Source organism: Numenius arquata, chromosome 3 (assembly GCF_964106895.1).
Source record: "Numenius arquata chromosome 3, bNumArq3.hap1.1, whole genome shotgun sequence".
Classification (NCBI taxonomy): Eukaryota; Metazoa; Chordata; class Aves; order Charadriiformes; family Scolopacidae; genus Numenius; species Numenius arquata.
In genome coordinates, this window is record NC_133578.1 from 42,687,040 (window position 1) to 42,713,301 (window position 26,262).

At 42.4% G+C, this 26,262-nt stretch overlaps 1 protein-coding gene across 3 annotated transcripts in view; it reads left to right on the plus strand.

The window, feature by feature from the left end:
* USP40 (ubiquitin specific peptidase 40) overlaps nucleotides 1-20,012 on the plus strand; it is a 36,374-nt gene extending 16,362 nt beyond the window's left edge. The window contains exons 15-31 of one of the 3 annotated variants that reach the window (XM_074144937.1): nucleotides 443-762; nucleotides 2,015-2,141; nucleotides 2,849-2,906; nucleotides 3,569-3,622; nucleotides 5,922-6,010; nucleotides 6,666-6,752; nucleotides 8,091-8,127; nucleotides 9,594-9,682; nucleotides 10,264-10,338; nucleotides 12,504-12,630; nucleotides 13,713-13,807; nucleotides 15,031-15,149; nucleotides 15,532-15,597; nucleotides 16,022-16,232; nucleotides 16,387-16,482; nucleotides 17,327-17,421; nucleotides 17,835-20,012. In XM_074144937.1, coding sequence (XP_074001038.1) covers nucleotides 443-762; nucleotides 2,015-2,141; nucleotides 2,849-2,906; nucleotides 3,569-3,622; nucleotides 5,922-6,010; nucleotides 6,666-6,752; nucleotides 8,091-8,127; nucleotides 9,594-9,682; nucleotides 10,264-10,338; nucleotides 12,504-12,630; nucleotides 13,713-13,807; nucleotides 15,031-15,149; nucleotides 15,532-15,597; nucleotides 16,022-16,232; nucleotides 16,387-16,482; nucleotides 17,327-17,421; nucleotides 17,835-17,943 — 1,854 coding nt within the window. In that variant the 3' untranslated portion in view covers nucleotides 17,944-20,012. Of the gene's footprint in view, nucleotides 1-442; nucleotides 763-2,014; nucleotides 2,142-2,848; nucleotides 2,907-3,568; nucleotides 3,623-5,921; nucleotides 6,011-6,665; nucleotides 6,753-8,090; nucleotides 8,128-9,593; nucleotides 9,683-10,263; nucleotides 10,339-12,503; nucleotides 12,631-13,712; nucleotides 13,808-15,030; nucleotides 15,150-15,531; nucleotides 15,598-16,021; nucleotides 16,233-16,386; nucleotides 16,483-17,326; nucleotides 17,422-17,834 lie in introns of those variants that run through there. The other 2 variants (XM_074144938.1, XM_074144939.1) reach the window with 2 other exon arrangements.
* The last annotated feature ends 6,250 nt before the right edge of the window (nucleotides 20,013-26,262 follow it).

The following is a 26,262-nucleotide window of genomic DNA, read 5'->3' on the forward strand; positions in this document are numbered from 1 at the left end:
TTCCTGCCTGATCAAATTGCTTTTGTCAAGGAACTGTATTTTTGGCCTAGGTTGGATATCAGAAAGGTCAGATTTTAAAATCTAACTCTTTTGATCTGCCTCAGTCACGCTTTAGGGTAGTTCTTTAATATCTCGACAGGTTAAATTCCTCTGTTCTTAATCTGATGGAGACCAAGTGTCCGCTGGTTTCCCAGCTGCCGTTACCGATACATTTGCTGTACATGCAGACTTGGAACAGATCTTAACATCATTCCTTCTCTTCCTAACACCTTTGACCCAGTCTAGTTGTTTGTTCAGTAGGCATTTGGTTAAAGGTGGTTTATTTCTAATGAGGAGGGAGGGTCCATCTTTGTGTCTCAATCATATTATTGTTGTCATTTATTGCTGGCCAGTCTTTATTTTATTGATCACCTCTGCATAAATCTTGCATTCCTTACTTCAGGTTGGTGGCACAAAGGTGATGACAGGCCCTGACCATGAACCTGTGGTTGTAAACGTTCTTCGTTTAGCGGAGTATAATGAAGGAGGGAAGGGTCAGCATTTCACAGAATCGCAGCACGTCTTCTCATGCAGCACAAAACTAGGTGATCTGCGCAGAGCCTTAGCACCATCAGGAGGAATCATCTTAAAGAACGGCTCGGGACCAGATAAAGAAGCCAAGAACTGGGAAGTTTTTCTTGAAGAAGATATGAAGGAAACAGTCAAAAGTGTTGGTCTCACGGATGGATGCTCAGTACTAATCTTAGACAGCCATGACCAGAGGTAACCATTTTGATAACAAGTATAATTAAACAAAAAATCAATTTTGGCAGAATAATTGGAGTTAAATTATGCTAGCTACATAGGTATTCTTTTAACCAATTGTCGCTTTGAGCTTTTTAATTCAAGACAATGTATTCTTAAATTTTGGGGATCAGGTACTTACCAGCTATTAGATATTTCTTTGCTCTCGAAGCGCAGATGCAGTCACATCCTTTGACTTACACTTGTAAAGGAAAAAACCTAGCGAAAACAATTTGTGCCCAGTCTGCTTGCACATCTTTGGCAAAACCTGAATTTCTGAGGTTTGAGTTGTGTGGATCTCTGAGGGACTTGGTGGGGTGAGAGGACACAGCAGTATCAGAAGAGTATGCAGCTCTGCTGAATCTCCCACTTGAATCTAAAGTTCCTAGGGGCAAATTTCTGGTCTCGTTTCGCTTCCCGTGGATAGCCCTGAGGTTAGGCTCCTGTTTTCAGAGATGTATATATGCTTGTTACATACATTGTTACTGACTTCATAGTTGAAATAGTGGTGTAAAACTGAGATTAAATCAAACAGTGAGAGTTCTTCACCAAGAACTGGTTCTGTGTTTCTATATGGCAGCAGAGAGACACAGAAAATCTCAGATTTTAGTTATGACTAGGTATGCCTTTACCATATTTTTTTTCCTAGAAGCCTTAAATCCAGCCTCAGAAAATGACTTAAACTCTGAAATACCTTCAGGAGCTCAAGTCCTATTGAAAGCCAGTTACCAAAACATAGTCCAGAGGTGCCTGGGTGCTGCTGCAGGCCTCTGACTCTTACTCTGCAACATGCCATCACTATTAATGACCTAGGCATTATTGGTTTGCTTTCAGTGCTTATAAATACTTAAAGGAAGGGTGTCAAGAGGATGGGGCCGGTCTTTTTTTCAGTGGTGCCCAGGGACAGGACAGGAGGAAATGGGCACAAACTTGTACATAAGAAGTTCCACCTAAACATGAGGAGGAACTTCTTTCCTGTGAGGGTGGCAGAGCCCTGGAAGAGGCTGCCCAGGGAGGTGGTGGAGTTCCTTCTCTGGAGACATTCAAACCTGCTCTGGGTGGACCTACTTTGGCAGGGGGGTTGGACTAGATGATCTCCAGAGGTCCCTTCCAACCCCATATCATTCTGTGATTCTGTGGTTTATTTGCAAGCTTTGGTATTTAGCAGTCTAGCCCAGACAACGTGTAATTTTCCTGTCTTCGATCATCTTTGCACTTCTCATTTTTACAGCTTCGTGAATGCATCAAGTGGCAATTTGACTGCTTTTACATATGACATCAGCTGGCTCCAAGTTAAAAACTTCTGCAGAACAGATGATGGAGAGAAACACGTTAAAATTACTGCCACTATTGAAACAGTAAGAAGTCCGATATAACATAGCCTGTTTCCCGGAAAAGCTTGGCCAGTGCGCTTGGGCCGGTTAATGAGGATTGGATTTAGCCTCAGGGCTGCAGTTTTTCTGTGATCTAAAAAGTGTACGACTTGGAGTTACTGTTGCTGCAATACTTTGCTGTATAATAAGACTGTAATGTTTGTAACTTAAACCAGTGCAGTCTACATTAGTGTATTGTAGTGTGAAACAGTTTCCTATTTGGACTATCCTGTAAATGTATGTTTGGTGAGGCTATGTCAGTAAACAAAAGCTAAAAGGGGAGAAAAGTACTATTTCTTCCTTTCAACACAGGATAGAAAAAAATACTGATTTTCCCCAAGTGGTGGACTTCTCTGGTATCTTTTCTGCCATTTAACTTAGATTTTGTTACAGAAAATATGAAGTGCTACTTAGTTTTGCTCACAAAATTACTATTTGTGAAATACTAGTTTTTTGATAAATTAAATGCCATTTTATTTTCTTTGTAATACTGTTTTTAAGGAATATTTTCACACGTGTTATGATACCAGTACCTTTATTTATTATATATATTTGATACGATAATGTTAAAGCTATGTGTAGTGTTAATGTGAATAAGAAAATAACTATGATGCATTTCAAGTGAAGGCTGCCTTTTGTGGACTGGCAGATTTGTTACTGGCATTAGAGGTGTTAATATTGCTTTCTTTTAGGTGATGTCAGATATCAAAATGAAAGCAATACAGGAGCTTCAGCTAGAGGAGGAACTAGGTAAGTCTTCAGCTGCTTTAGTTTTAGATCTGATAATGTTAGAATTTAGTGGCTGGCTTCCTACTTTTTGTATCAGTCTATTCAAAACAGCAAATCCATTGCTATTAGGAGTTTTTTGAGGCAGAAAGGGTGCAAAAGACTTTAAATTCATCCAATTTTGAATAAAAGTGTTACTTTTCCTAGCTTAAAAAAAAATAAATCAATGTAGATCTTGCTTAAAATATGTTTTATGAAGCTCTTATTTTTCAGAAGCTGTTAGAGTAGGAATAATCTATTACACTAAGAATTGAAGAAGACTTTTTTTTTAACCTTATTTCTTGTTTTAAGAAACTCCAGTTTTCTTTCTTTAAAGCTTTTGTTGGTGTCTTTACCTTTTGAAGCACTTGATCCGTTTCATAGTATTTTACTGATTGTGGCTAGCAGCTGGCTTCAAAGAGAAAGTAATTGTGCGCTGAAAGGATAGAAACTAAGGCTGTTCACGAAGTCTCTGGGAACCTCTCTCCAATTGTACTTGTGATGTAATGCCTCCAGAGAGAGGCCTCTAAGATAAACCTGTTGTTGTCAGTAATCTTAAATATGTTATCTGTCTAAACTCCTGAGCCAGATTTCCTATTTGAATTACTTAATACATCTCTATCTCTTTCCTGCCCTTCTTGTTGCAGTGAATGACAGCTGTCTTAGACCTGTTAATGGAAATGGGAAACTTCTTTCTCCGGGTAAATTTATTTATTTAATCATCTTTCTGTAAGAAGTTTTATCGGGAGACTTTAAGCTTCACTCTATCCTTTCCTGGGAGAAGTACATACATGTGACTCCACTAATTTCCAGGCTTAACTGAAGCAGTTATGTGCTTTGTTTTGTTTTGTTTTTTTTTCCAGATTTATTACTTATTAACAAAAAGCTAGAGGTTAAACTTAAATGCTCAGCTTGGTTTTATTACTTGCTTTCCTAATGAGTAAAACTGCTTAGCTTACCTGCCGTTGTTTATTGACCACTGGCCATGTACTTCAAGACTGTAGGATTTAGCAGAAATTTCAATTCCCTGTATTTATTTTATAAATTGAAAAGTCTCTACAAGGTCTGTTTTGAATCATATTTAGTAAATGTGTGAGCCGATGCAGGCAGGACGCAGGAACAACCACAAAACCACGGATGAAAGGCAAAGAACAAATTTAATCTCAATACCTCATGGATCGGGGAATCTCCAAAGCAGCACCCGGGCAGGGGCAGGCAAGCAGGGGATGCAGGCACTGCGCAGCACGAGAGAGTCCTTGTTAGCAAGGGAGCGAGAGAGCTCACACTTGCTTGTTCTCACCTGTATTTCAAGGATTCAGGCAGGCAGAGTTTTCCGCTTTGGGCTTTGAGCTCTTCAACAGCAGGGCAGGAATCTCTGGGAATCTTCAATAAGGTGCCCCTGAGTCCATCCCAGGCCGATGCTATCTAAGTGCAGATGTTCTACTTGTTGAGCACGCAAAACTAAACAACAATTAGTGTGATATACGTGTTTTCCAGCACCCCACGCGTGAGTCACTTGAGCGTGTTTACAGTCCTCCTTGCTGATCTTCTGTTACTTTCCCACTGTACATTACAGAGCAACTTTCTAGATGTTCCAGGAAACAAAGTCATTGTTCTGTGTCTTTCTGACTTATATTTCCTGAAACAAAATGGCCTAAATATGTTAGAGCATTGATGCACAAGGTTGAATTTCAGGACAACTTGAGCAGAAAACTTGAGTTGGGCGGTTGTGGAGGAAGCACTGTTAGGTTCCTGTTTGTTGTGAGAAGGCAGCTTGCGTCTGTCGTTTATGGAGCACACTGAATAACGTGTGGATTTCTGCTTCCATAAGAGTGGAGGAACACGATCATGCCGTAGCCTGCTCTTTTATTTGCGTGAACACGTGGTGCCACTTGTCACTATGTGACTGTGCTCCTGATGGCAAGCGTTCAGCAGAAAAGGACCCCCAGCTTTGCCATTGTTGGGGCAGTGGTAAGAAGCTGAGTGGATCGGCTTTGTGCTTGCTGGGAAACATTTTCTGTGTCTTTGATATTTTGCTAATGTATTGCATTAGTAAAACATGGCCAGGAAGCCAAGGAGAGATTAATTCCCCTCCACTCAGCGTTTGTCAGACAACATCTGGAGCATTGTGTCCATTTTGGGGGCTCCCCAATGTGAGAAAGAAGCCCTTACTAACTAGAGCCAGTCCAGAGGCGAGCACCCAGAATGGTCTGGGAGCTGGAACATATGAGATAAGAGGGAAGCTGGGTTTTTCCAACCTGAAGAGGAAGAGGCTTGAGGGGAGGAGGAGTAATTGCCATCTTTAACTTGCTAGCATTGATCTGTAGAGCAGGCAGAGCAAGATTCTTCACAGAGGAGCACATGGAAAGAATTAGAGGCAGCAAACACAAGTTTCAGCAAGGGATATTCCAGCTGGGTATGGTGGTGGTGGTGGGAAAAGGAATTCACATTGGGAGAGGTCGAACAATAGACACGGAGCCCTGGGAAGCTGGGGGGATATCTAGCCCTGGAGGTATTCAGAGCTTGACTGGAAAAAGCCCAGAGTGAACTGATTTGACTTCAGAGCTGGCTCTGCTTTGAGAAGAGGTCTGGACCAGGCAACCTCCAAAGATCCCTTCCAACCTAAATTCTTCTGTATACCCCATATATATATATATATGTTATATATATATATGTTATATATATATATGTTATATATATATATGTTATATATATATATGTTATATATATATATATGTTATATATATATATATATATGTTATATATATATATATATATATGTTACCCCATATACCAGAAGTGGTGGGGAGGAACCTTTATACAAATATGGCTTTGCTTTAGTCACAGGAGGCTTACAGATCTGATGTCAACACTGTGGAGGCGAAAGTTCTCTAAATGTCACTGAACTTCTTATCTTATTCTAAAGAGCAGCATAATAGAGCGGGTATTTTCAGGAAGCAGCAGCTTATGTTGTTCTCCTTGTTTTTGTCTTCCCTGAAGTGCCTGAAGATTATACTGTCAAGGAAGCAGAACTGAAAATGGGAAGCTTGCTAGGGCTGTGTCGTGGGAAAGCTCCAACTTCCACTCAGGTACAGTAGTGCTGTGACTGAAGAGAGCCTTGTGCTGCTTTTTATGCTTGCGTTTCCCAATATTTCATGTAGTCATTTTATTTATCTTGTAATGGTTGCAAAAGGCATTGAAAAAATGCTCAGTAGCACTGAGAATTACACATATCAGCATGAAGGCTCATGCCATTTATCTCAGTTGTAGAAGACCGAGAGCATATACATGACCAGTTAATGTAGCTCATTTGATTAATGGTAAATCATTTATCATTCATCTCTTTGTGGTTGTCCAACTTCTGTGCTTTGATATGTCTATACTTCTGTAAAGAGCATAAAGTAAGAAAAGGGAGAGTTTGCTCTTGATATCGACAAGTTTCAACTATTCAAGAAAAATATAATTGTATGTTTCTAAAAATCAGAGTTCTAGCAGGTCTTATCTCTCATTTGCAGCAGGTAAGTACACGTACAGCTGGTTAATAAAGCTGTTCTGATGGCCATAGCTCAATTGCATCTGCTCCTCTGTCCTGCTTAAATTTTTCGCTTTAACCCATAGGAGTTCCAGTGCTGCTTGGGTGATGGCAGGTTTGCTATACTGGTGTATGCGTGCATTAGGAGGTGTTATTTCACAGTATTTCCATACTTAAATATGTATTCTGATTGCTTATATTTGGCTTTTTAGCTCTTCTTATATTTTATTGTTGGGAATGACCAAAACGCAAGCCCTGAGATGGAGATCATCGTGGAAGAGACTGCCTCTGTCAAAGAGGTAAGTCTGGCTGCGTTTGAAAGCTTTTGCCATGCTGGGACAGGTCTGCTGCTTCTGGAGAACTTTGCATTATACCCCTGTGTCACTTCAGGCCACCAAGAGACACGGAGGCGAAGGAAGTGTTTCAAGTCCAAAAGACCAGTGGGAAGAATGCCTTGATCTATCACAAGTAGTAAAGAGACATCCTTGCTTTTTCCCCAAGGATGGACGTAGCCCAAAAGCTTCGCACCTTGAGTACTGCATCTAGTTTTGGGCCCCTCACTACAAAACAGGCATTGAGGTGCTGGAGCGGGTCCAGAGAAGGGCAACGGAGCTGGTGAGGGGTCTGGAGAACAAGTCTTATGAGGAGAGGCTGAGGGAGCTGGGGGTGTTCAGCCTGGAAAAGAGGAGGCTGAGGGGAGACCTTCTCGTTCTCTCCAACTCCCTGAAAGGAGGGTGTAGAGAGGTGGGGGTCGGTCCCAAGGAACAGGCAATAGGACAAGAGGAAACAGCCTCAAGTTGCACCAGGGGAGGTTTAGATTGGCTATTAAGAAAAATTTTTACACTGAAAGAGTTATTAAGCCTTGGAATGGGCTGCCCAGGGAAGTGGTTGAGTCACTGTCCCTGGAGGTATTTAAAAGATGGGTAGACATAGTGCTTAGAGACATGGTCTAGTGATGGGTTGGTGGTTGGACTAGATGACCTGAAAGGTCCCGTCCAACCTAGGCAATTCTATGATTCTACATATATATATATATATATATATATATATATATATAGGCATGTATATATTTTATATATAGCAGTCCTCAGCATGATACTTGATCAAGGCAGAGCCTGCCCTGGTTCTGTTGTAGTTCATCAAACTCTGAACGCACAGAATTAGAGTGAGAGGAGTCAGGAAGAACTGTGGGGAGAGTGAACGAAGCAGTTCTTGGTGCTGCCAAGCCCGACTTCTGGTGGAGTGCCAACATCTGTGAGTAGTGGCTGGAAAGCATTGAGTTTGCAGGTTTAGTTTTCAAACTTGGTGGTTTTTTTTTTTTCCCCGAAAGTGCCATTTTCAAACACCAGCACAGAATTTGTTCAAGCAAAGCAACAAACTGACAGCACAGATTTATTTTTTTTTTAACAGCATAAAAGCTGACTTACCTGACGACGTAAATTTCTTGCCTGAAAACAATCTCCTACTTGAAGGTTTTAATATATATCTCAAATACACCGTGTTTATGCAATTATATTTTTTAGGAATTGACCAGGAATCAGTCACTCAGTTCTTATGTTAGAAAATTCTTGTGTAGATTTGCTGAAAACTTTATTTCCCAACCTGTGCCTTGAGACAAGTCTGTTTCTTTTTTTCAGTGTCTAAATTTAATGCTGGAAAAATCTGGATTATCAGGTTAGTTCTATTATGTTGTTATTTCATGTTTTTTTTTTTTTTTTAAAAGGAATTCCCGGATTTCTAAGATATTCTTGCTACCCTAAAACTTACAAGTCATAAATTTGTTACGGTCTTATTTTAATGTGAGTAGAGGAAAGAATTATAAACTTCTAGTCTTGCTCTTTTAAAAGCTGGCCGTGCGGTTGCTCTTGGAAATCAGTTTCAAGCTGCGTAATCAAAATCGGGCAAAATTCACAGTTCCTGGACTCTTTGCTTGGGTGCAGGTGGAGGTGTTTGGCTGTTCTGACAAGATTTGCTATGGCAGTGGGAACCACTCCATGAGATGAACTGTGAAAAAATAATGTTTTGGTCACTTTGCAAGAACAAGTTATTCAAAAATGAGATCACAGTTTGGCCACTATTTGCTAATCTGAGTGCTAGCGGTTCTTGTTACTGAGCTTTTACGTGAGGATTAAGGAGGAGACCTAGACAGTGCTAGCAGCACACATAAATTGCCTGGTCCAACAACAGGTTTCCTGCCAAGAAACATCGGTTCTGTTTTTATTGCTTTGTTTTATATTACTGTTTTGGAAAAAAAATCGCATTTGGCCTTGTGTAGCGATCCGTGATCTGACTCCTCTCATTCAAAGAAATGCCAGACGTCAGTGGATTTTGATGCTTTTTTTGTTTAAAAAGACTGCAAGTATTTTTTGGTTTTTTTTTTTTTTTTCCTCCCCTGCAGAATTTATTGATGAGATGCCATCTGGGCTTGGGTTTTACTAGTTATGAAAGTCAAAATTTTTTTACCTTGTGAAGAATAAAGTGCATTTTCATTGGTTAATTTGATCAAATTAAAAAGTTCAGGTGTATTTGTTACTTCTGTACATGGTGCACTTTCTACATAGGTGCTAAATCTAAAGTATTGTAGTTTCTGGACTACACCATGTTTTTCTGTTTGTTTTCGTTTTGCCCCTCTGGTGTGAGGTCTCCTGGTAGACACTTGGAGAGGGGAAGCTGGATTTTTCCTAATAGTTTTTATTTTAAGGAGCCTGTTGTTGATTCAAATGGTATATTGACGTGGGAGTTTCATCATCAGTTCACACTCGGTGTTTCCAGACTTTTTTCCATTCTCAACATTTTATTTTTCTTTCCCCTGCAGTGATAGTTTTTGGTTTTCTTTTTGGCTAAGTGTTGTCAACCAAATTCCTTTGCTTTCCTCTTAAAGCAGGGAAATCAATTAGGTAGGTGAGGAAGAGACATTTATTACAAATAAGAGAAGACCATTTCCAAACAGGAAAGCGTTTTCAGGGCCTGGGGGAGAACACGAAGGTGGTACTTTGTTCAGTGTTAAAAAAACCAATCAATCAAAAACCAAGCAACAGAACCCCTTAACACTTACTGAAAGTTTTGTAATTTTGGGTTTTGTTTGTTTTTTTTTTTTTCTTTGTTTTTTAAGCAGTGTTATTAGCTAATTTGTTTTCCATACGTATGTTTTTGTGTTTTGGTAGGTGACAACTGGCACTTGAGAAGGATTGACTGGTGCTATGAAGCAGGGGAAGCATTAAGTCAGGAAGTAAGAGGATCCTATTTTTGACTTGACTCGTGCAATAGTTTATTTACTCCATTTTTCTGTAGAGACTCTCCCTGAGAAGAGCTGCGGTAAAGCAAGCGTGCGGTGACTTTGTGTGTGCAACATTAGTAGGCACCCTGTTTTACTTTCATAGGGCCTGAGAAAGACAGATATGTATGCTTAAAATGTAAATCTTGTGCACCTGCCTCTTATTTTCAGGGACTAGGATTAAGCCATATCTACATAGGGTTTGGGTTTTTTTTCCCTAAAGTCTAGGCTTACAATACTTTAAAGATACATCTACAAAGAAGCCCAAAGTGTTCAGTTGGGGAGAAGTGGAGGTGCAAAGGATGCTCTGGAAGAGCTCCCAGCAGAGCAGAGTCCTGTAGGTGTAATACTTTTGTGCTGCTGCAAAACAGTCTCCGAGCAGGGGATGTTAAATGGATATCTCTGTGCTCTTTGGAAAAGCAAAACACCTTGGCCCTTTGGCGTGCTTGGCTAAAAAACCCACCAATGTGTACTTTAGGAAACAAAGCAGAAGAACGTTTAGGCTTACAAGTATGCTGTGCTTTCTCTTCCTGCAGAATGCCACTCTGAAGGAGCTGAATGTTTGCAGAGGAGATACTTTGGTTATAACTGAAGGAAAACTTCCACCAAAGGTAAAACGAGAGAGATTGTGTTCTTCAGTCGGTTGACAGTGTCTGAAGACTTGACTGTGCTAGTAGTTTCTTCTTTTTTTTTTTTTTTTCTGATCAGCAATAACGAATAAAGCTTTTTGTAGTTTTACAGCTTTTTTTTTTATTTCAGTCAACATTTATAATATACTTAGTCTGTCTAAATTTCTTCTTCTTTCAACTTCTGTAGTAGAAGGCTTGCCCGCTGCAACTTCTTTGCCTAAAAGTCTGTTAAGGTTGACAGATCTGGAGGAAATCAGTATTTCTGGCATGCAAGGTTCTTGTGAAGGCACGGCTCTTATACTACTACTTGCTCACAAAATCATAAAAATAGAGGAACTGAAGTGTTTGCCTTCAGTTAAGATTTGTACTGAGGATGGCGTTTGGAAATGGAGGGCCCTGCTGAGAAACCTTCTTGTCAGGGATGGTTATACAAACGGAAGGATTCTTTCCTAAGAAATCTCAAACAGTATCATAGGACAGTTTGGGTCAGAAGGGACCTTTAAAGATCACCTAGTTCTGATCTTTCACTAGACCAGGTTGCTCAAAGCCACATCCAACCTGACCTTGAACATTTGCAGGGATGGGGCATCCACAACTTCTGGGCAACCTGGGCCAGTGTCTCACCACCCTCATAACCAGAGGCAGTTCCCTCAGCCTGCCCTCGTGTGCTGTGTGCCCCGGCCCCTCACTATCTCAAAGGGCTGAGCCCACAGCCCACCCATCAGTGTCTGTCCTGGACTGGAAAGACCAGGAGGAGACAGAGGAGTCCAGAGGCAGTTGCCAGAGTTCCAAATCAGAAAGGAGGAAAGCATCTTTACTGTTCTTTTTCTTGTTTTATTGTTGGTTGTTTTTTTTTTTTTAATTGGGCAGTACTCAGTCTTGGAAAGAACTGCTAATGAAACAGCTAGAAGGGACCTTAATGCCAAAGGCCAGCGCTGCTTCTTGGCAGACGTGTAGTCTTCTGCCTCTCCAGAGGAGCAGCTGTCTCTCTAACTTCTTTGCTTCTTCATGCATTGCCACAGAGGGTCTGGCTTCATCTTCAACCACCATTGTTCTCAAAGTGAAGGGACCCCACCTCCAGGCCCCGGGGTCCTCAGTGGTCCTCTGAGGGATGATTCCTGCCCCCTTGGCCACAGAAGCCACGTTGTCTGGCCTGCTTTTCTTGGGGCTCAGAGCAGAGGAGATGGCACCCCTTCAGGAGGGCTGGAAGTAGGGGAAGGGGGTAGGGGAATAGGAGAGAAGGGGCCACACGCTACTCATGGCAATCAACAAAACAATTGCTGATTGCCAGGAGGGGCCATGGGTGAGCCCGCAGCATGGCTGGGCAGAGAGGCTGGACCTCCCAGCTAATGCCAAGCATAGAGGCTGGGCCAGTGGGAGGGCACTGGCTGGGCGCTCCTGCGCTGGTGTTGGCGTGGTGTCATGGAGGGGAGACCTGGCACAGTGTAGTGGTACCAGGACAGCCATGCTGGAGGTGGATCCACTTCCATTGGCTCTTCTTGGTCTTCAGGTAGATCTACCTCCATGGGCTTCACACTGTCAGCTGCATAAGAGGCACTAGAGGGCCTTGAAGCTCAATTGTGGGCTAGTTGCCAGGGCCTTTGTAGGGCCCAGAACAGAAGGCAGTGAGGTGGCTTGTAACATCAGGAGACCACCATGTTGCTAAATATGGCTGTTTTGGGAGCTGGGGGGGCCTGTGACCTAGAAGATGCCCTAATGTGGGGGGAGAAGGAGGGTCGGGGTGGGGTGTTAACGGTGCCTTCTCTAGGGATTGCTCCCCTGTGTCATTCCGCTGCCCCTTGGGCACAGGACTGCCCTCCACCTCGCCTTTTGTGCCCTCAATGAGATGGTGGCAAGAGTTCCAGGAGTGTTGGGAGCCACTGAGTTACACCCGTGATGTTGGATGCCAGGACAGCAGAGTCAGGATGGGGGTGCTAGGCTGGGTGTGGCTGGATTTTTTTCACTTTAGTCCCTGTAAAAGTAGGAAGTGAGAATTGATGAGGTGTGATCTTGGATGAATGTCAATCCCATTATAAAAGCTCAGATTTGAAGAAGTCTTTTCCTTCTTCCTGAGACGAAGGTAACATTTTTCATTTTCTGTGTTGAAACACACGAGCTACCCAGTTCTTTCTGTTCACTTGTTTCAGGGTTTCCTGAAAATACCTATCTGGTGGTTCAAGTCTTCAAGTCATATGAAACATGGAGAGAACGCACAAGACCAAGTGAATGGGATGACCTGCAAGATGGATGCTTTGCAGATGTCACCTGCAGGAGGTAAGCTTGATGCAGTTTTTGAAAGGAACTCTGTGGCCTGATTCTCCATTATCACATTGAGGGCTTTGAGTCAAAACCCAAATATTAGTCCAAAGCTGTAAAATCCTCCTGAAAGCTATGAGTCACTGTACAAGTTTCAGCAAGTTTATGGTGAAAGGAGCCACTTGTGAAAAATTGCATCTGTTTCCTAGGGCCACGAATGCTGGATAGTACTATTCTGATGTTCCTTAGCGGTATTTGTTCAAGGGTAAGACCTCCACTAAATTTTGAAGCAGGGCAGTTTACCTGTCAGTAAATCAAATGGCTTCTCCAGAGCTGAAAGCAGTGGCGTTGTAAAGCATCCACTCAGGTAGCATACAGGTGATCACGTTTCATTCCCTTCAGGCTTTTTGCTTGTTGCTTTTTGAGAAGCTGTAAAAAGGAGGGATAAGTAAATCTTAACATAGAATGAAAGACAATACATTCAGTATTTTAACCTGCATTTATTTTTCTAAAGTTCAAATCGAAATCAAAAACCAGCTAGGGTAGGAAAATCAAGTGAGGGTTAAGAAAGAAGAAGAAAATGAAATGGGGACAACTGCAAATTGGAAAATGGGAAACATACTGATTTTCCTTTCTACAGGAAAAATAATACTCTTCCTTTGCTACCAAGTTGTGTTGCAGGGCAGGATCCCTCTCCTTTTAGAAGATTTATTCACATTTTTCTCCTTTTCTCTCAAATGTCTTCTGAGTTTTACTTTCTCCCCTGATGATTTCAGTAGCGTAGGTAAGAGCAGACTTAAGTTTCCTTGCAACATGCTCTACATTTCAGAGTCTGAACCAGTAATTAATACTATTTACAAATGTGAATAACTGTAAAATTTGCAGTATGGGTTCAGGTGGAACTCATCCTGTTTGGCAACTAACAGAATGTATTTTATCAATTATATATTATCTTTCTTGAACTGCCCTCCAAAAAAAATTGAGGTCAGGTCCCTTCTGTAAGTGAAATCTCACCTTGAAGTGACTGTTACCTCTTAGGATGATAAACAAAGTCATGTTGACTCTTCCGTTGTTTCTTTCTTCCTCTCCCCCATCTGAAGATTCACCAGAATACATCCACACAGACATGGATCTCTGTTATGCTGGCAGTATAGAAATAGCAGGAGAAGCTTCTTTGGAAGATCTGAAAATGCAGGTTAGATGTTCTCCTGTATTGGAAATGTACAGCAACACTGTGATCAATTGAGCTCTATTAATACCTATTTTTTATTTCCTTTTCCCTTGTCTCTAGTATGTTCTGATATGGCATTTGCTTATATGCCATGTTCAGTGGTAAGTACCAAGAGGCAGTTGGAGCATGTAGCTCAGAGACTTCCTTAGTATGTCTCCTGCAGTTGCCATTCTACCTGTCATGTGTCCTGACCTGCAAAAGCCTTGTTGCCCTTCATCTGGAACTTTGGCTTGCAGCCCTATCTTTATTTCACAATGTAAAAATTACTCATTAGAAGCACACACATACAAGCACTTCCTAAAAAGCCACTTTCCATTTCCACATTGTTTTCTGCATCAGCTTTTTTTTTTTTTGTATGTTGAATCTAATGAATAAAGAATTGCATTTGATGCACAGAAGGTCATATTTGTCAGTGAGGAAGATGTAGCTTAGTTTCTTTGGCCAGAAATTAAGGTGCCTTTATATGCTTTTTTTTTTTTTTTAACCAGAAAAGTATGTTTTAATACACCAAAAACCAAACCAAACAACAAAAAAACACCGCAAAAGCAAAAAATCAAAAGCCCAACCAAAAAACCCACCTAAACCCACAAAAAGACATAAATGAGTCCTAGCATAAGGCTCCTTATTGTTTAGCCAGTTGGCTGTTCTACTTAAACTGCAGGGGCTAGGATATCTCACCTGATTCTGATCTATACCAGCACTTACTATTTTGGGTACAGCTTCAGTTTCAGTCTCTGGCAAACTACTGCTGTGGAAAAACTCACCATTCGCATCTGGTGAACAAGGAGAATTGTCTTAGCGTGGGAAGAGTATCGTGTCCTTGATAAGGCTTAAAGGAGCTTGCTTAGCACCTGGCTAGAGGTTGGGGTCATGATTCTGTCAGCCTCATTCCCTCTCAGTTATATAAATTTTGGTTAAACGAAGAAATCCAGTACTTCTGAAATGGAAGTTAAGTTGAGAAATGTTGGGAGGGAGTGAGGCTTTGAGGCTGAAAAGTGCATATGTTGATCATAGCCATCACCTGTAAGTCACAAGCAACAGCTGGTGTGGGATAAATCTAAATACCTTGCCCTATTTCTGATTGCACACCAAAAGATGGTGTGGTTTGTTCTTTTCTTTTTTTTTTTTTTTTTTTTTCCCTCGAAGACTGGCAGCTAAAATTATTGAAGAAATGCTTCTTTTTTCAGGCTATGACCCTACCATACTGCCAGGAGCAGATTGTCCCACTGCCCTCATTTCTCAGAGCATGGACAGTGGAAAGTAAGCGCCCAGGCAAGCTGCTACGAAACAACAAGCAACAACTCAAGTAGGTGTCTTACGGAATGCTCAAGTAGCGTTGCGTTGGACTGTGGGATGGATTGGGGGAGAACTAAATCACCTCAGTCCAATGTCAACAGAAAGCTCATTTCTGGTTACTTCAGTTTTTTACTGAGCATGTTTTTTAACTCGAGTGCTGTGGAAGGGAGAGGTGTGAGGATAAGTCAATCATACCATGCTTATGCTAAGCTTTATTTTAGGTGTTTTTCAATGCCATTTTTGTTCTGAGTTTTTCCTTTTTGTACCTCTTGCTCTGGTTTCCCAGATATAAGATGTTCTTACAGGTCTACTTGATTAAAACAGTGATTTTTCTTCTTGGAGAATTTAGGGTATGTGACTGGAAATATGTATAATCTTTGTTTTATTTTCAGTGACTATAAGCTGGGCTCCCGAATGGAAATCTGCATAGAAGCTTTGCAAAAAGAAGAGCATTTGGGGTAAGATCTCAAGTTACTTATTTATTACAGAGGTGCCTTTAAGATGAGACTTAATTGAGCAGCTTTAAACTTAAAATCATAGAATTCCCAAGGTTGGAAAGGACCTTTCAGATCTTCTAGTCCAACCATCAACCTAACTCTGGTGAAACCCATCACTAAACCATATCTGTAAGCACTATGTCTACCTGTCTTTTAAATACCTCCAGGGATGGTGACTCAACCACTGCCCTGGGCAGCCTGTTCCAAGGCTTAAATACATTCTGTCAGGATTTCAGATAGTGGTATGTGAGAAGACTTTGGAGGTTATTTTTTTGTTTTCCACAAACAAAAATAAGGGAGGGCGGGAGGGAGTGAAAACTGGGAATTGTGGGTTCTGAAAGCGTGACTCACAAGAAAACGGTCTATTTTCTCTTCCTGATGACAGCCCCCATGAACTGCTGCTTCGAGTCCAGATGGGCATACCAGGGGAGAGGGACTACTATGACTCCACAGATTTGGTGTGGGATATCTCCAAAGAGTGCACAACCTGGGCGCTGAGGCAACGAGTGGCTTCTCACTATTGTCTCCCTGTAGATAAAATTGAAATAGCCAAATACTTCCCTGAAAAATTTGAGTGGCTGCCGATATCTAGCTGGGTAAGATCTGGTATGACAGAATCCAACCGTTGTTTTGAGAGAAGTATGTTTTGGTTTGTGCTGCAGTTCTTGAGCAAACATATTTAAGCAGATTTCTGAAATCTGTGGGGTACAAATCCTCTCTTTTTTTTTTTTTTTTTTTTTTTTAATTCAGACACAGCAAATTTCAAAGAGGAAACGGAAGAAAAAGCAGGAGAGTTTACAGTCAGCGCCTTATCACCTGAAAGATGGAGATATCATTGGTGTGAAGGTGAATTAACTTTGTTTGAATTGTTGCACAAGGATTAGAGTCTGTATGCTTTGCAGTATCTGAATTTCTTCCTGGTTTTCCTACATCCTGCTGCGTCTCTATGAAAGCGCTGATCTCTGCATCTGGGCGACACATTTGCGTGGATAGGAAATTTGTTGATACTGGTGGTTTTTCTTTAGCAACCTGGTGGAGCTTTCGTGCTTTTCCCCTTGTATCTTGGTGCTGGCACTAGAGGGCAATACCTTAGAGGCTCTTGTGCTGCTCTCAGCCAGTGCAAGCACTCGGTTTCTGTTCTAGGTTTGAACACTACGTTTGATCCAGAAGAAACTGGATCTTTTTTCTTGCCCTCATTTTATTGACTTTTTTTTTCATCTCTGCGTAAAATCCAAGAACCCTTTAAAAACCATATTGTAAATTTAAACCCATTACATTTTCCAAAGAATTATTACACATCTATTTCATTATTTAAATAAGAGTTATAGAGCGGCATATTGAGGTTTGAATTAGCAATAAGGCTTATTTAGGAGACTTCTGAAAGAACGTACTTTTTATGTTTTAAAGCTGCAGGCGAAAAGTCTGATGTCCCGTCCTGATGCATTATACTATGGAGAGAAATCTCTGAATAATGTAAATTCACTGTTAAATGCAAAAACTAGAGACGAGTCTAAAAAAATTTTTCTGCCTTTTTTTGAATCTTTACCACCTAGTTAACTTGAAGTTAATTGCTATAAAACTAGTTTAATGAAACGCGCTGAAAGTTATTTGTTTGAACTGAGTAATGTGGGATATGGTTTTGGTAGGTGAAAATTATAAACTGGTAACACTCAATCCTTTTTCACAACAGAATCTTCTCCTTGATGACAGTAAGGACTTCAGCACAGTGAGAGATGATGTTGGAAAAGAGAAACAAAGGCAGCTTGCATTAGAAAAAAAGAAAAGGTATTGAGTATTTATATTTATTTTTCTTTAGAAATATGCAAAGTGTTCTTTGCTGCTTTTCAGACTGGCTTGATACCTGGGTAGTTTTTTTGGGACAGTGCTAGCTGGGTGTTGTCAGAGCACACAATTCCAGTAGTCCTGAAGGACGTGCTCAGGTAATTCAAATTCCTGGCTTTAAGCGCCATGTTCCTACACCGAGCCTTAGTTTTTCCTCTTGCAACGCGCTGCAGAATTTGTCTGGAGATGACAAATGAACCCCTTAGCTGCACTGGGGCTGCACAGGTGGTAAGTGTGAGCTTGCAATGTCACTCTTACAGCTATGTGGAAATTGGGTTCCAGTCCAGGCTTGTGCTGCTGTCGGTGCTAAGGCTCAATACTAATATTAGGCATTTTAATTTTTTTTTTTTTAATAGTCGGCAAGCCGAACGCTTACAGAACCATGTTTTCTCCGAGGAGAAGCTGAGCGTTAAGCACCGTAAACCAGAAGTGGCTCTTTCTATCAATGTGGGAATTTTCAGATAGCAACAGGAGATGATTTGCTGACCAGGCCACAGTGCCGATGCGCTCGGTTGGAATGGAGTACCCCAACTGGACCAGGAAGAGGGTCTGGCCCAAAGTGTCTTCAAGAATCGCTGAGACAAACTGGATGTAGGATTCGGGATAACTCTGATTTTCTTCTAATCTCTCTTGGGGAAGTGCTTTAGCATCCCTTTATCAATGTGGTACTTACTCTCAGGCTAGGTAAATGCACTTTATCCATGAGAAAAACGGATTAATATATTGTATAATGTTTTGGTGACTGTTTTCAGTAATCACCCTGTATGTTGGGGGATTTTTTTTGTTGGTCAGATGCTGATGTCTTGCACCACCACTACAGAGTTTGCTGGGGTTTCTAATACAGTCATAAACATCTCTTTTTAGAAATATTTTTCCATCTCTGATCACTGAAGTTATTAGCAACATTATAACTTGCTTTTGTGTCTATTAAAGCCGAAGTCTATAGTAGCTGGAGTCAGATTTCAGGAAAGAAGGAAATGTGGAAATCTTTGGATGAAGTCTATTAAATTGGCTCAAAGAAGGGCAAGTTTAGAATTTGTCAAGCTCTAAAACCTAAAGACCTTTGTGATACAGAACAACAGTGTGGTAACTTTAAAATATAAAGTTTCTAGGGCTTTTTTGTTGTCCATAAGCTTCCTTAACAAACAAAAGGGATGGAAAAAATCAGCAGAGCTGATGTTTGGTCTGAGCTGGGTTTTTATTGTACTCAGGAAAAAGGCTTGTATTTTTTTTTTTCAGTACTCTTATTCGTTCAAACATGTTTTGAATGATGAAGTGAAAATGGGACGGTGGGCACACACAAGTGTTTCTGTGCAGCAGTGACGTGCTGGTGGCATCTAATGGTTTTGCCTTTTGCTGCTGGGAGCCTGAGCGAATGGATTGCTGTATCAAGTGAAGTCTGCTCTCAAACACACTGCGGGGCCTTGTTGAACTACACAAATGTCCGGAAACCTATTCCAAAACGAGCAAAGCAATTGTTCAAAAATAGCTTTGGAACATAGCCTGAAGGATCCTTAATTAAAACTCTCGTAATGAGAGGATAAAATACCAGTCACTTATGGGTACTATCGTAAACGTTTAACCTCCTTTATGTATGTGTGGAAGATTTCATAATAGCAAATGCCAGTACAACAGACTCCTAAAATTTTGGCTAGTGTGAGAAGATCTCTCACCCTTTTTAACAATATTCCGGTATTTCAGACAGCTTCAAGACAAAAACTGACTCAGCTATCGGGGGGAGGAAAAGTCAAAAGTTCCTTGAAGCGTATGATTAGTATTTATTTCTTTGCATATCTTCAAAGTTGAGCAGCAGGTGCTTCTGTGCTTTCTGAGGTCGATTCATTCAAGAAGGGGCTATTTAAATTTCCCCGCTCTTTGGGTTGTAGGTAGTCATTATCTTCAAATCCTAGTTTTATGGCTGGATTTTTCTGACTGAGGTGAGAGCAGCCAACTGCTTTCCCCGTCTTATTTTGCATCGCCTTCGTCCGTATCAACAAGTGTTCTTGTGAGCCAGGGTTTACAGACGTTATCGCACACAGTGATTACAGAGGTAAGCAAGAACGGTTTGTGTGCAGATTGTTCCTTCGCATTGCACTTACTTTGCTGTCCCTTTAATTCTTCCAGTTCCTTACTGGGCAGCTGTACTGAGCTCAACTTTCCCACCTACCTTCAGTAACTGCAGTCTCTTCTTGAGAACATGAAGTTTGGAGAAATTTAAATATGGATTCCAAGTACTACTGTGGGAATTTGAGTATGTGCCTTTGTTAAAGTGTAATGTAGCAGCGCCTGCACTGAGCCAATGTTAGATTTCCAGTGTTGGCTCAAAGTGCACATTTTTTTTCTTAAAACTGTCGTGGGTCATTCCACAATGAAGAGGGTTCATTAAAAATGGGGGTGGGGAGAGGGAACACCTTTTTAAAATGGAGTCTTTGCGATTCCACGGTTTATGATGGTTATATTCCAAAGCCTAGAAAAGCTTTCATCTTTATTTTTCAAGTGTTCTTCACAAAATAAAAAGTCGTTTCTATATTGTCTGTTTTGGTTTGTCTTATGCGTGTCTCACCAGTACACGTTAGTGGATGGGCTCAACCTTCATTAAGCCTTAATTTCCAAATCTTTTCCTTAGGAAGGCAGCATTCCCATCTCTGTGCAAGAAGTTTCCCCAACCCAAGTGGGGTTGCACTGTGCAAAGACCTGCGTTCATGTGGAGGACTGGGATTCTGATACAAGTTAAAGAGATTTTTAGCTTGTGTTTTTCCTTTTTCGGAAAGCACGGTGTAGAATGACCTGCTCATTATTTTAACTCCTCGCTTGCGCACAAACACATTAATCTGGTCTAGATTTCAAGAGGACGAGCATAAATCATTTAGAGGGCTGCAGCTCTGCGCAGACTAAGAAACACAGATTGCTAAGGACTGGTTCTCTCTTGCGTCTGCTCCTGGTGCAATCCCTGTCAAAGAGCAAGTGTTCAGCCCTGGGAATCTTTTTGAGAAAATGGTGGGTTTCCTTTTTCTTTTCCTTGTAACTCATTACAGTTTGCTTACGTGATTATGGAGCAGGAGGAAGTGGCCCGTTAAAAAGCAAAGTCACACAGAATCACAGGGGTTGGAATGGACCTCTGGACATCATCTAGTCCAACCCTCCTACCAAAGCAGGTCCACCCAGAGCAGGTTGCACAGGAATGTGTCCAGGTGGGGTTTGAATGTCTCCAGAGAAGGAGACTCCACCACCTCCCTGGGCAGCCTGTTCCAGGGCTCTGCCACCCTCACAGGAAAGAAGTTCCTCCTCATGCTTAGGTGGAACTTCTTCTATTCAAATTTGTGCCCGTTACCTCTTGTCCTGTCCCTGTGCACCACTGAAAAAAGACCGGCCCCATCCTCTTGACACCCTCCCTTGAAGTATTTATAAGCATTGATCAGATCCCCCTTCAGTCTTCTCTTCTCCAGACCAAAAAGACCCAAGTCCCTCAGCCTCTCCTCCTAAGAGAGACGTTCTAGGCCCCTCATCATCTTTGTAGCCCTCTGCTGTACCCTCTCCAGCAGTTCCCTGTCCTTCTTGAACTGGGGAGCCCAGAACTGGACCCAGTGCTCCAGATGTGGCCTCCCCAGGGCAGAGCAGAGGAGGAGGATGGCCTCCATCAACCTGCTGGCCATGTTTTTTTTAATGCACCCCAGGAGACCATTGGCCTCGGCCACAAGGCCCCGTTTCTGGATCATCGTCAACTCATTGTCCACCAGGACTCCAAGGTCTCTTGCATTACAAAGCTTTTCCATAAAGTTTAACTGCAGCCCAAACAGATTTTGATTCCAGAGCTTGTGTTGGGATGGGGATCAGTAGGGCTTAGCCACTCGCTTTGGTTAAAACATCCCTGCTAATCACTGGGGAGAAACTTAGAAAAACGAGAACAAAAGTGGCCTTAGGCCATCGTGCTTGCTTCCTTGCTGAAGAGTTTTACTGGCATTTAGTAACTGTTACTGGTTCCGCAGATCAACCCTGTTTAATTTCTTGCTGGCTGGGCTCAGGGGTGCCTTCTGCCCCTCTGTGCTGGCAGCCTCTCTCCTGCAGGTACCTGCCAGGATGCTCCCATCCCATCGCCTTCCTGCCGCTGCCCTGAGCTGGTACCAGCCCTGCTCTCCCTGCTGGCTAACCCCACGCTTGCTTTTCCTCCTTTACGACTCATTCCTCTCTTTATTTGCCCGGAGTTTTTTTTTTTTTTTTTTCTGCCTCTTCTTCTCCCCGGGGCTCAATCTGCCACAGGCCTTGTCTTCAAATTCCTCTTTAATTCCCTTTTTCCTGGTGGTCGTAGGGAATCGCTGATCACAGAACCGTCTGTGTTCCATGCAGAAGTGGGTGAGACCACTGTGTTAATTCCACTGTGGAACTGCCCGCCAATGCTGGCCAGAGCCACGTTCTGACTGCAAGCCCCCGCCAGCAGCCTCTGCTCATGGAACAGCTCCTGGGTGGTTTCTGTGAATTGTACCTGTGCTCTTAACACCTAAAGGAGTTTAACCCTCCTCCCACACACCAGCCCTTTTACAGAATCACAGAATCACATGGTTGGAAGGGACCTTTGAGATCATAAAAGATCATCTAGAGATGAGATCATCTAGACCCGCTCTAGTGGAGGTGTCCCTGCCCGTGGCAGGGAGGTTGGAACTCAATGATCTTTAAGGTCCCTTCCAACTCTAACCATTCTATGATTCTATCATTGAGTCCAACCACAAAAAAAATCAACAAAAAACCACAGACAGAAACCAACACTTTCGGGCACTAGAGCATGCCCTGAAGTGCCACCTCTACACGTTTCTTAAATACCTCCAGGGATGGCGACTCCACCACCTCCCTGGGCAGGCTGTTCCAGGGCCTGACCACCCTTCTCAGTAAAGTCATTCTTCCTAATATCTAATCTAAACCTCCCCTGCCCCAACTTCAGACCATTTCCTCTGGTCCTGCCATTATTCCCTTGGGAGAAGAGGCCAACACCCACCTCTCTGCAACCTCCTTTCAGGGAGTTGTAGAGGACAATGAGGTCCCCCCTCAGCCTCCTCCAAACTGCACATGCCCAGTTCCCTCAGCCTCTCCTCCTATGACTTCTTCTCTAGACCCCTCACCAGCTTGGTGGCTCTCCTCTGGACACGCTCCAGCAGCTCAATGTCCTTCCTGTAGTGAGGGGCCCAGAACTGAACACAGCACTCGAGGTGAGGCCTCACCAGTGCCGAGTACAGAGGCACCATCGCTGCCCTACTTGATCACTTTTTACTTGTAAAGAGAAAGCTAATTGTTAGCTGGTGGGGTTTGGTTTGTTCCCATTGGGTGCTCATGACAGGGACAGGCTGTGATAGGCTTGGTTTTTGGGGTTTTTTTTGGTTGTAGGTAGGTACAGCCACGATAGTTACTGTTAAACTGACACCAGTTGGTTTCCTTAATAAATGTCTCACTTGGCTAATAAACTTATTACTGCAGAAAGAATCCAGCTGTAGTTACCATGCCCCCGTGGAGCCTATCTGCCTTGGGGGTGGTGCGCAGGGGCCATTAAAGATTCTCCGGTCAGAATTTCCTTCATAGAATCATAGAATCATCCAGGTTGGAAAAGACCCTTGGGATCATCGAGTCCAACCATCTACCCTCCTCTACAAAGTTCTCCCCTACACCATATCCCCCAACACCACATCGAAACGGCTCTTAAACACATCCAGGGATGGTGACTCAACCACCTCCCTGGGCAGCCTGTTCCAGTGTCCGACCACTCTTTCTGTGAAAAATTCTTTCCTAATGTTCAGTCTAAACCTACCCTGTTGGAGCTTGAAGCCATTCCCTCTCGTTCTGTCATTAGTTACCTGTGCGAAGAGACCAGCACCAACCTCTCTACAGTGTCCTTTCAAGTAGTTGTAGAGAGCGATGAGGTCTCCCCTCAGCCTCCTCTTTCTCAAACTAAACAGTCCCAGCTCCTTGCAGCGATTTACAAATTCTTGATTTTTCCTGTCAGAGGCTCGGTGTGTCTGACCGGAGGCTGAATGCAGCTGGTTACCAGCCGGGTTGTGATGAGAGGGACTCGTTCAGTTCTGCAGAGAAGATATTTGGAAATGAAATGGGCTGATCCTTTATTTTTTGTTGTTTGAATCATACAGCATAAGTTTTAACAAATTGTCCCGGTTTGGAGTAAAACCGAACCAATTTTCTGTTCTGTAACTTTACATCCTAACCAGGCCTCCTCTAACTCTCTGAAATTAATGGCATATTTTGGAGAAAACTGCTCGTTCTCAGAATGATCAGCCCAATGTTTGTGCTCCGTGCCAAGGGATGGTGTGCAGGGAGGCCCTTGCTTATCCTTATTGCTGTAACAACCAAGGGCAGCCAATTTCCTTATTTGCCCCCTTAGAGGGCCGGAAACGGAAAAAACGTAAAGAGGTCACATCAGTGGGGAGGAGTGGACAGGAGAGGTGACCCAAACCTGACCAACTGGGGTGTTCCATCCCATCTGCCCCATGCTCAGTATAAAAGCTGAGGGATCAAAGGGTCAGTCCCTTCCTGCGATGGCCGATGTCCAGAGAGGACTCTGTCTGTCCGTCTGCCTTTGATCCCGATCCGTGTGTTCCTGACTCCAGAGCTGGAATCCGGTTCCCATTCGTCACTGAGTCCAGTCTGGGACTTCCCCAGTGCCTGCCGGTGATGTGACTGTCATCCTGGGAGCTTGACACGGTTTTGTATGTATTGTATCTATTTCATTATTTTCTTCTTTCTTTTTATTTTAATATTAATTCTTCATTGAAGTAGTTTAGTTCATTCTAAACTTCTGAATCTCCTTATCTCTTTCTCCTCCTCTCTCCAATTTTGGGGGGGGGGTGAAGGGGGGGGGAAGGGCCATCTGTCGGTCCGGTTTTGGTAAATTCAGCCGAAACCACGACACAAATAATAATAATAATAAACCAGTTTCCTGAAATTCACAGCAGCGAGCGTGGCAATTCACAAAGCAATAAAAAGACAAACCCTATCTTAATATAGACTGTAGTTGCATGCTTTTTTTTCTTACTGTACTAAAAGACTTTCGAACTAAAAGACTTAGGGCTGAAAAAAAAGAGGAGAAAAAGAAAAAAAAATTGTGTTGCGGAAAACTCACTGCAACAGGTACAAGGTAGCTGGGCGCACACAAGACGAACTTAGAAAACGTATTTGTAATCTCAGTATCCTTTTCAGAACGGTGCTAATTGGAGTAATGAAGAGTTTTTACTGGCAATGAAAATTCTTCTCTGTTAACGTGGATCGGTGCTGCCGTTCGCTCAGAGCTCCGCGTGCAGAAGCAGCTTCGCTCGTCTCGTGTTTTCAATCACCGTGGAGAAAGCGAGAAGATACTCAAGATGACAGGAAAGTTTCCTATAAGTCTACACAGCTTAAGGTCAGAAATTAAAGTCACTCTGGATGTCTAAAAGGTCTTACAAAAAAATTTTTTTTTTCAATTTTCGTGAATACTTTTCTCGAGTTACTTTGTCTCAGCGACAGATTTTGACTGCAATTAGTAATTAGCTTTTCGGAAATGTTAAGCCACTAATTTGGCAGAAGTATTACTTTTTTTTTTTTTTTTTTTTTTTCCCTTTCACTTGGACAATTTTGTTAACTCCTGGTGGTGGCAGAAGTGTGTAACCTGGAAAGCCTGAGGACTGGGTATTTTTTTCATTGTATCAGAGTACTACCTGTTGTTGGAGTACATAAAATGGTATTTTTATACCAATAAGTATGTGTATGTGTGTATGGAAGCGTCTCCCAGTCCCCTCTTCAAGGAGGAACCGTGGTGGTGTTTTGCAAACTCCTGTTGTACATCCTCAGAGAAGCGGGAGAAAAAAGGGAATTTCAAATACAACTTCAAAGCTGTGCAAAGTGACTCAATTTCTGCTTTTAATATAGCTTATTTTTTTTAAGATGGCTTAACATTTTGATTAATATTTTAAAATTCAGACTTACCACCAGATTGAGCATGATAAAGTCCTCCCGAGCCATCTGCTGAATCTCTGGGCTAGAAGCAAATGCTTTCCTTAAAACTAAAAGAAAGAGAAGTACATTATTTGGGTGGAAAAAAACAATTCTGGATCACTGCTTGTCATGGTTTTGTATCATCTTATATTGATTCTAAATACACCAGTAAATGGCTGGCGGTACATTGTGACGCGTGTGTGTCACATAAAGTTTGGAGGACTTGATTCTCATAAAGTAAAATGCAAAAGACATTTAGAATCATAGAATTGTCCAGGTTGGAAAAGACCCTTGGGATCATCGAGTCCAACCATCTACCCTACTCTACAAAGTTCTCCCCTACACCATATCCCCCAACACCACATCTAAACGGCTCTTAAACACATCCAGGGATGGTAACTCAACCACCTCCCTGGGCAGCCTGTTCCAGTGTCTGACCACTCTTTCTGTGAAAAATTCTTTCCTAATGTTCAGTCTAAACCTACCCTGTTGGAGCTTGAAGCCATTCCCTCTCGTTCTGTTATTAATTGCTTGTGCGAAGAGACCAGCACCAACCTCCCTACAGTGTCCTTTCAAGTAGTTGTAGAGAGTGATGAGGTCTCCCCTCAGCCTCCTCTTCCTCATACTAAACAGTCCCAGCTCCTTCAACCGCTCTTCATAGGATTTGTTTTCCAGGCCCTTCACCAGCTTCGTTGCCCTCCTCTATACCTGCTCCAGCACCTCGATATCTCTCTTGGATTGAGGTGCCCAAAACTGGACACAATACTCCAGGTGTGGCCTCACCAGTGCTGAGTACAGGGGCACAATCACCTCCCTGAG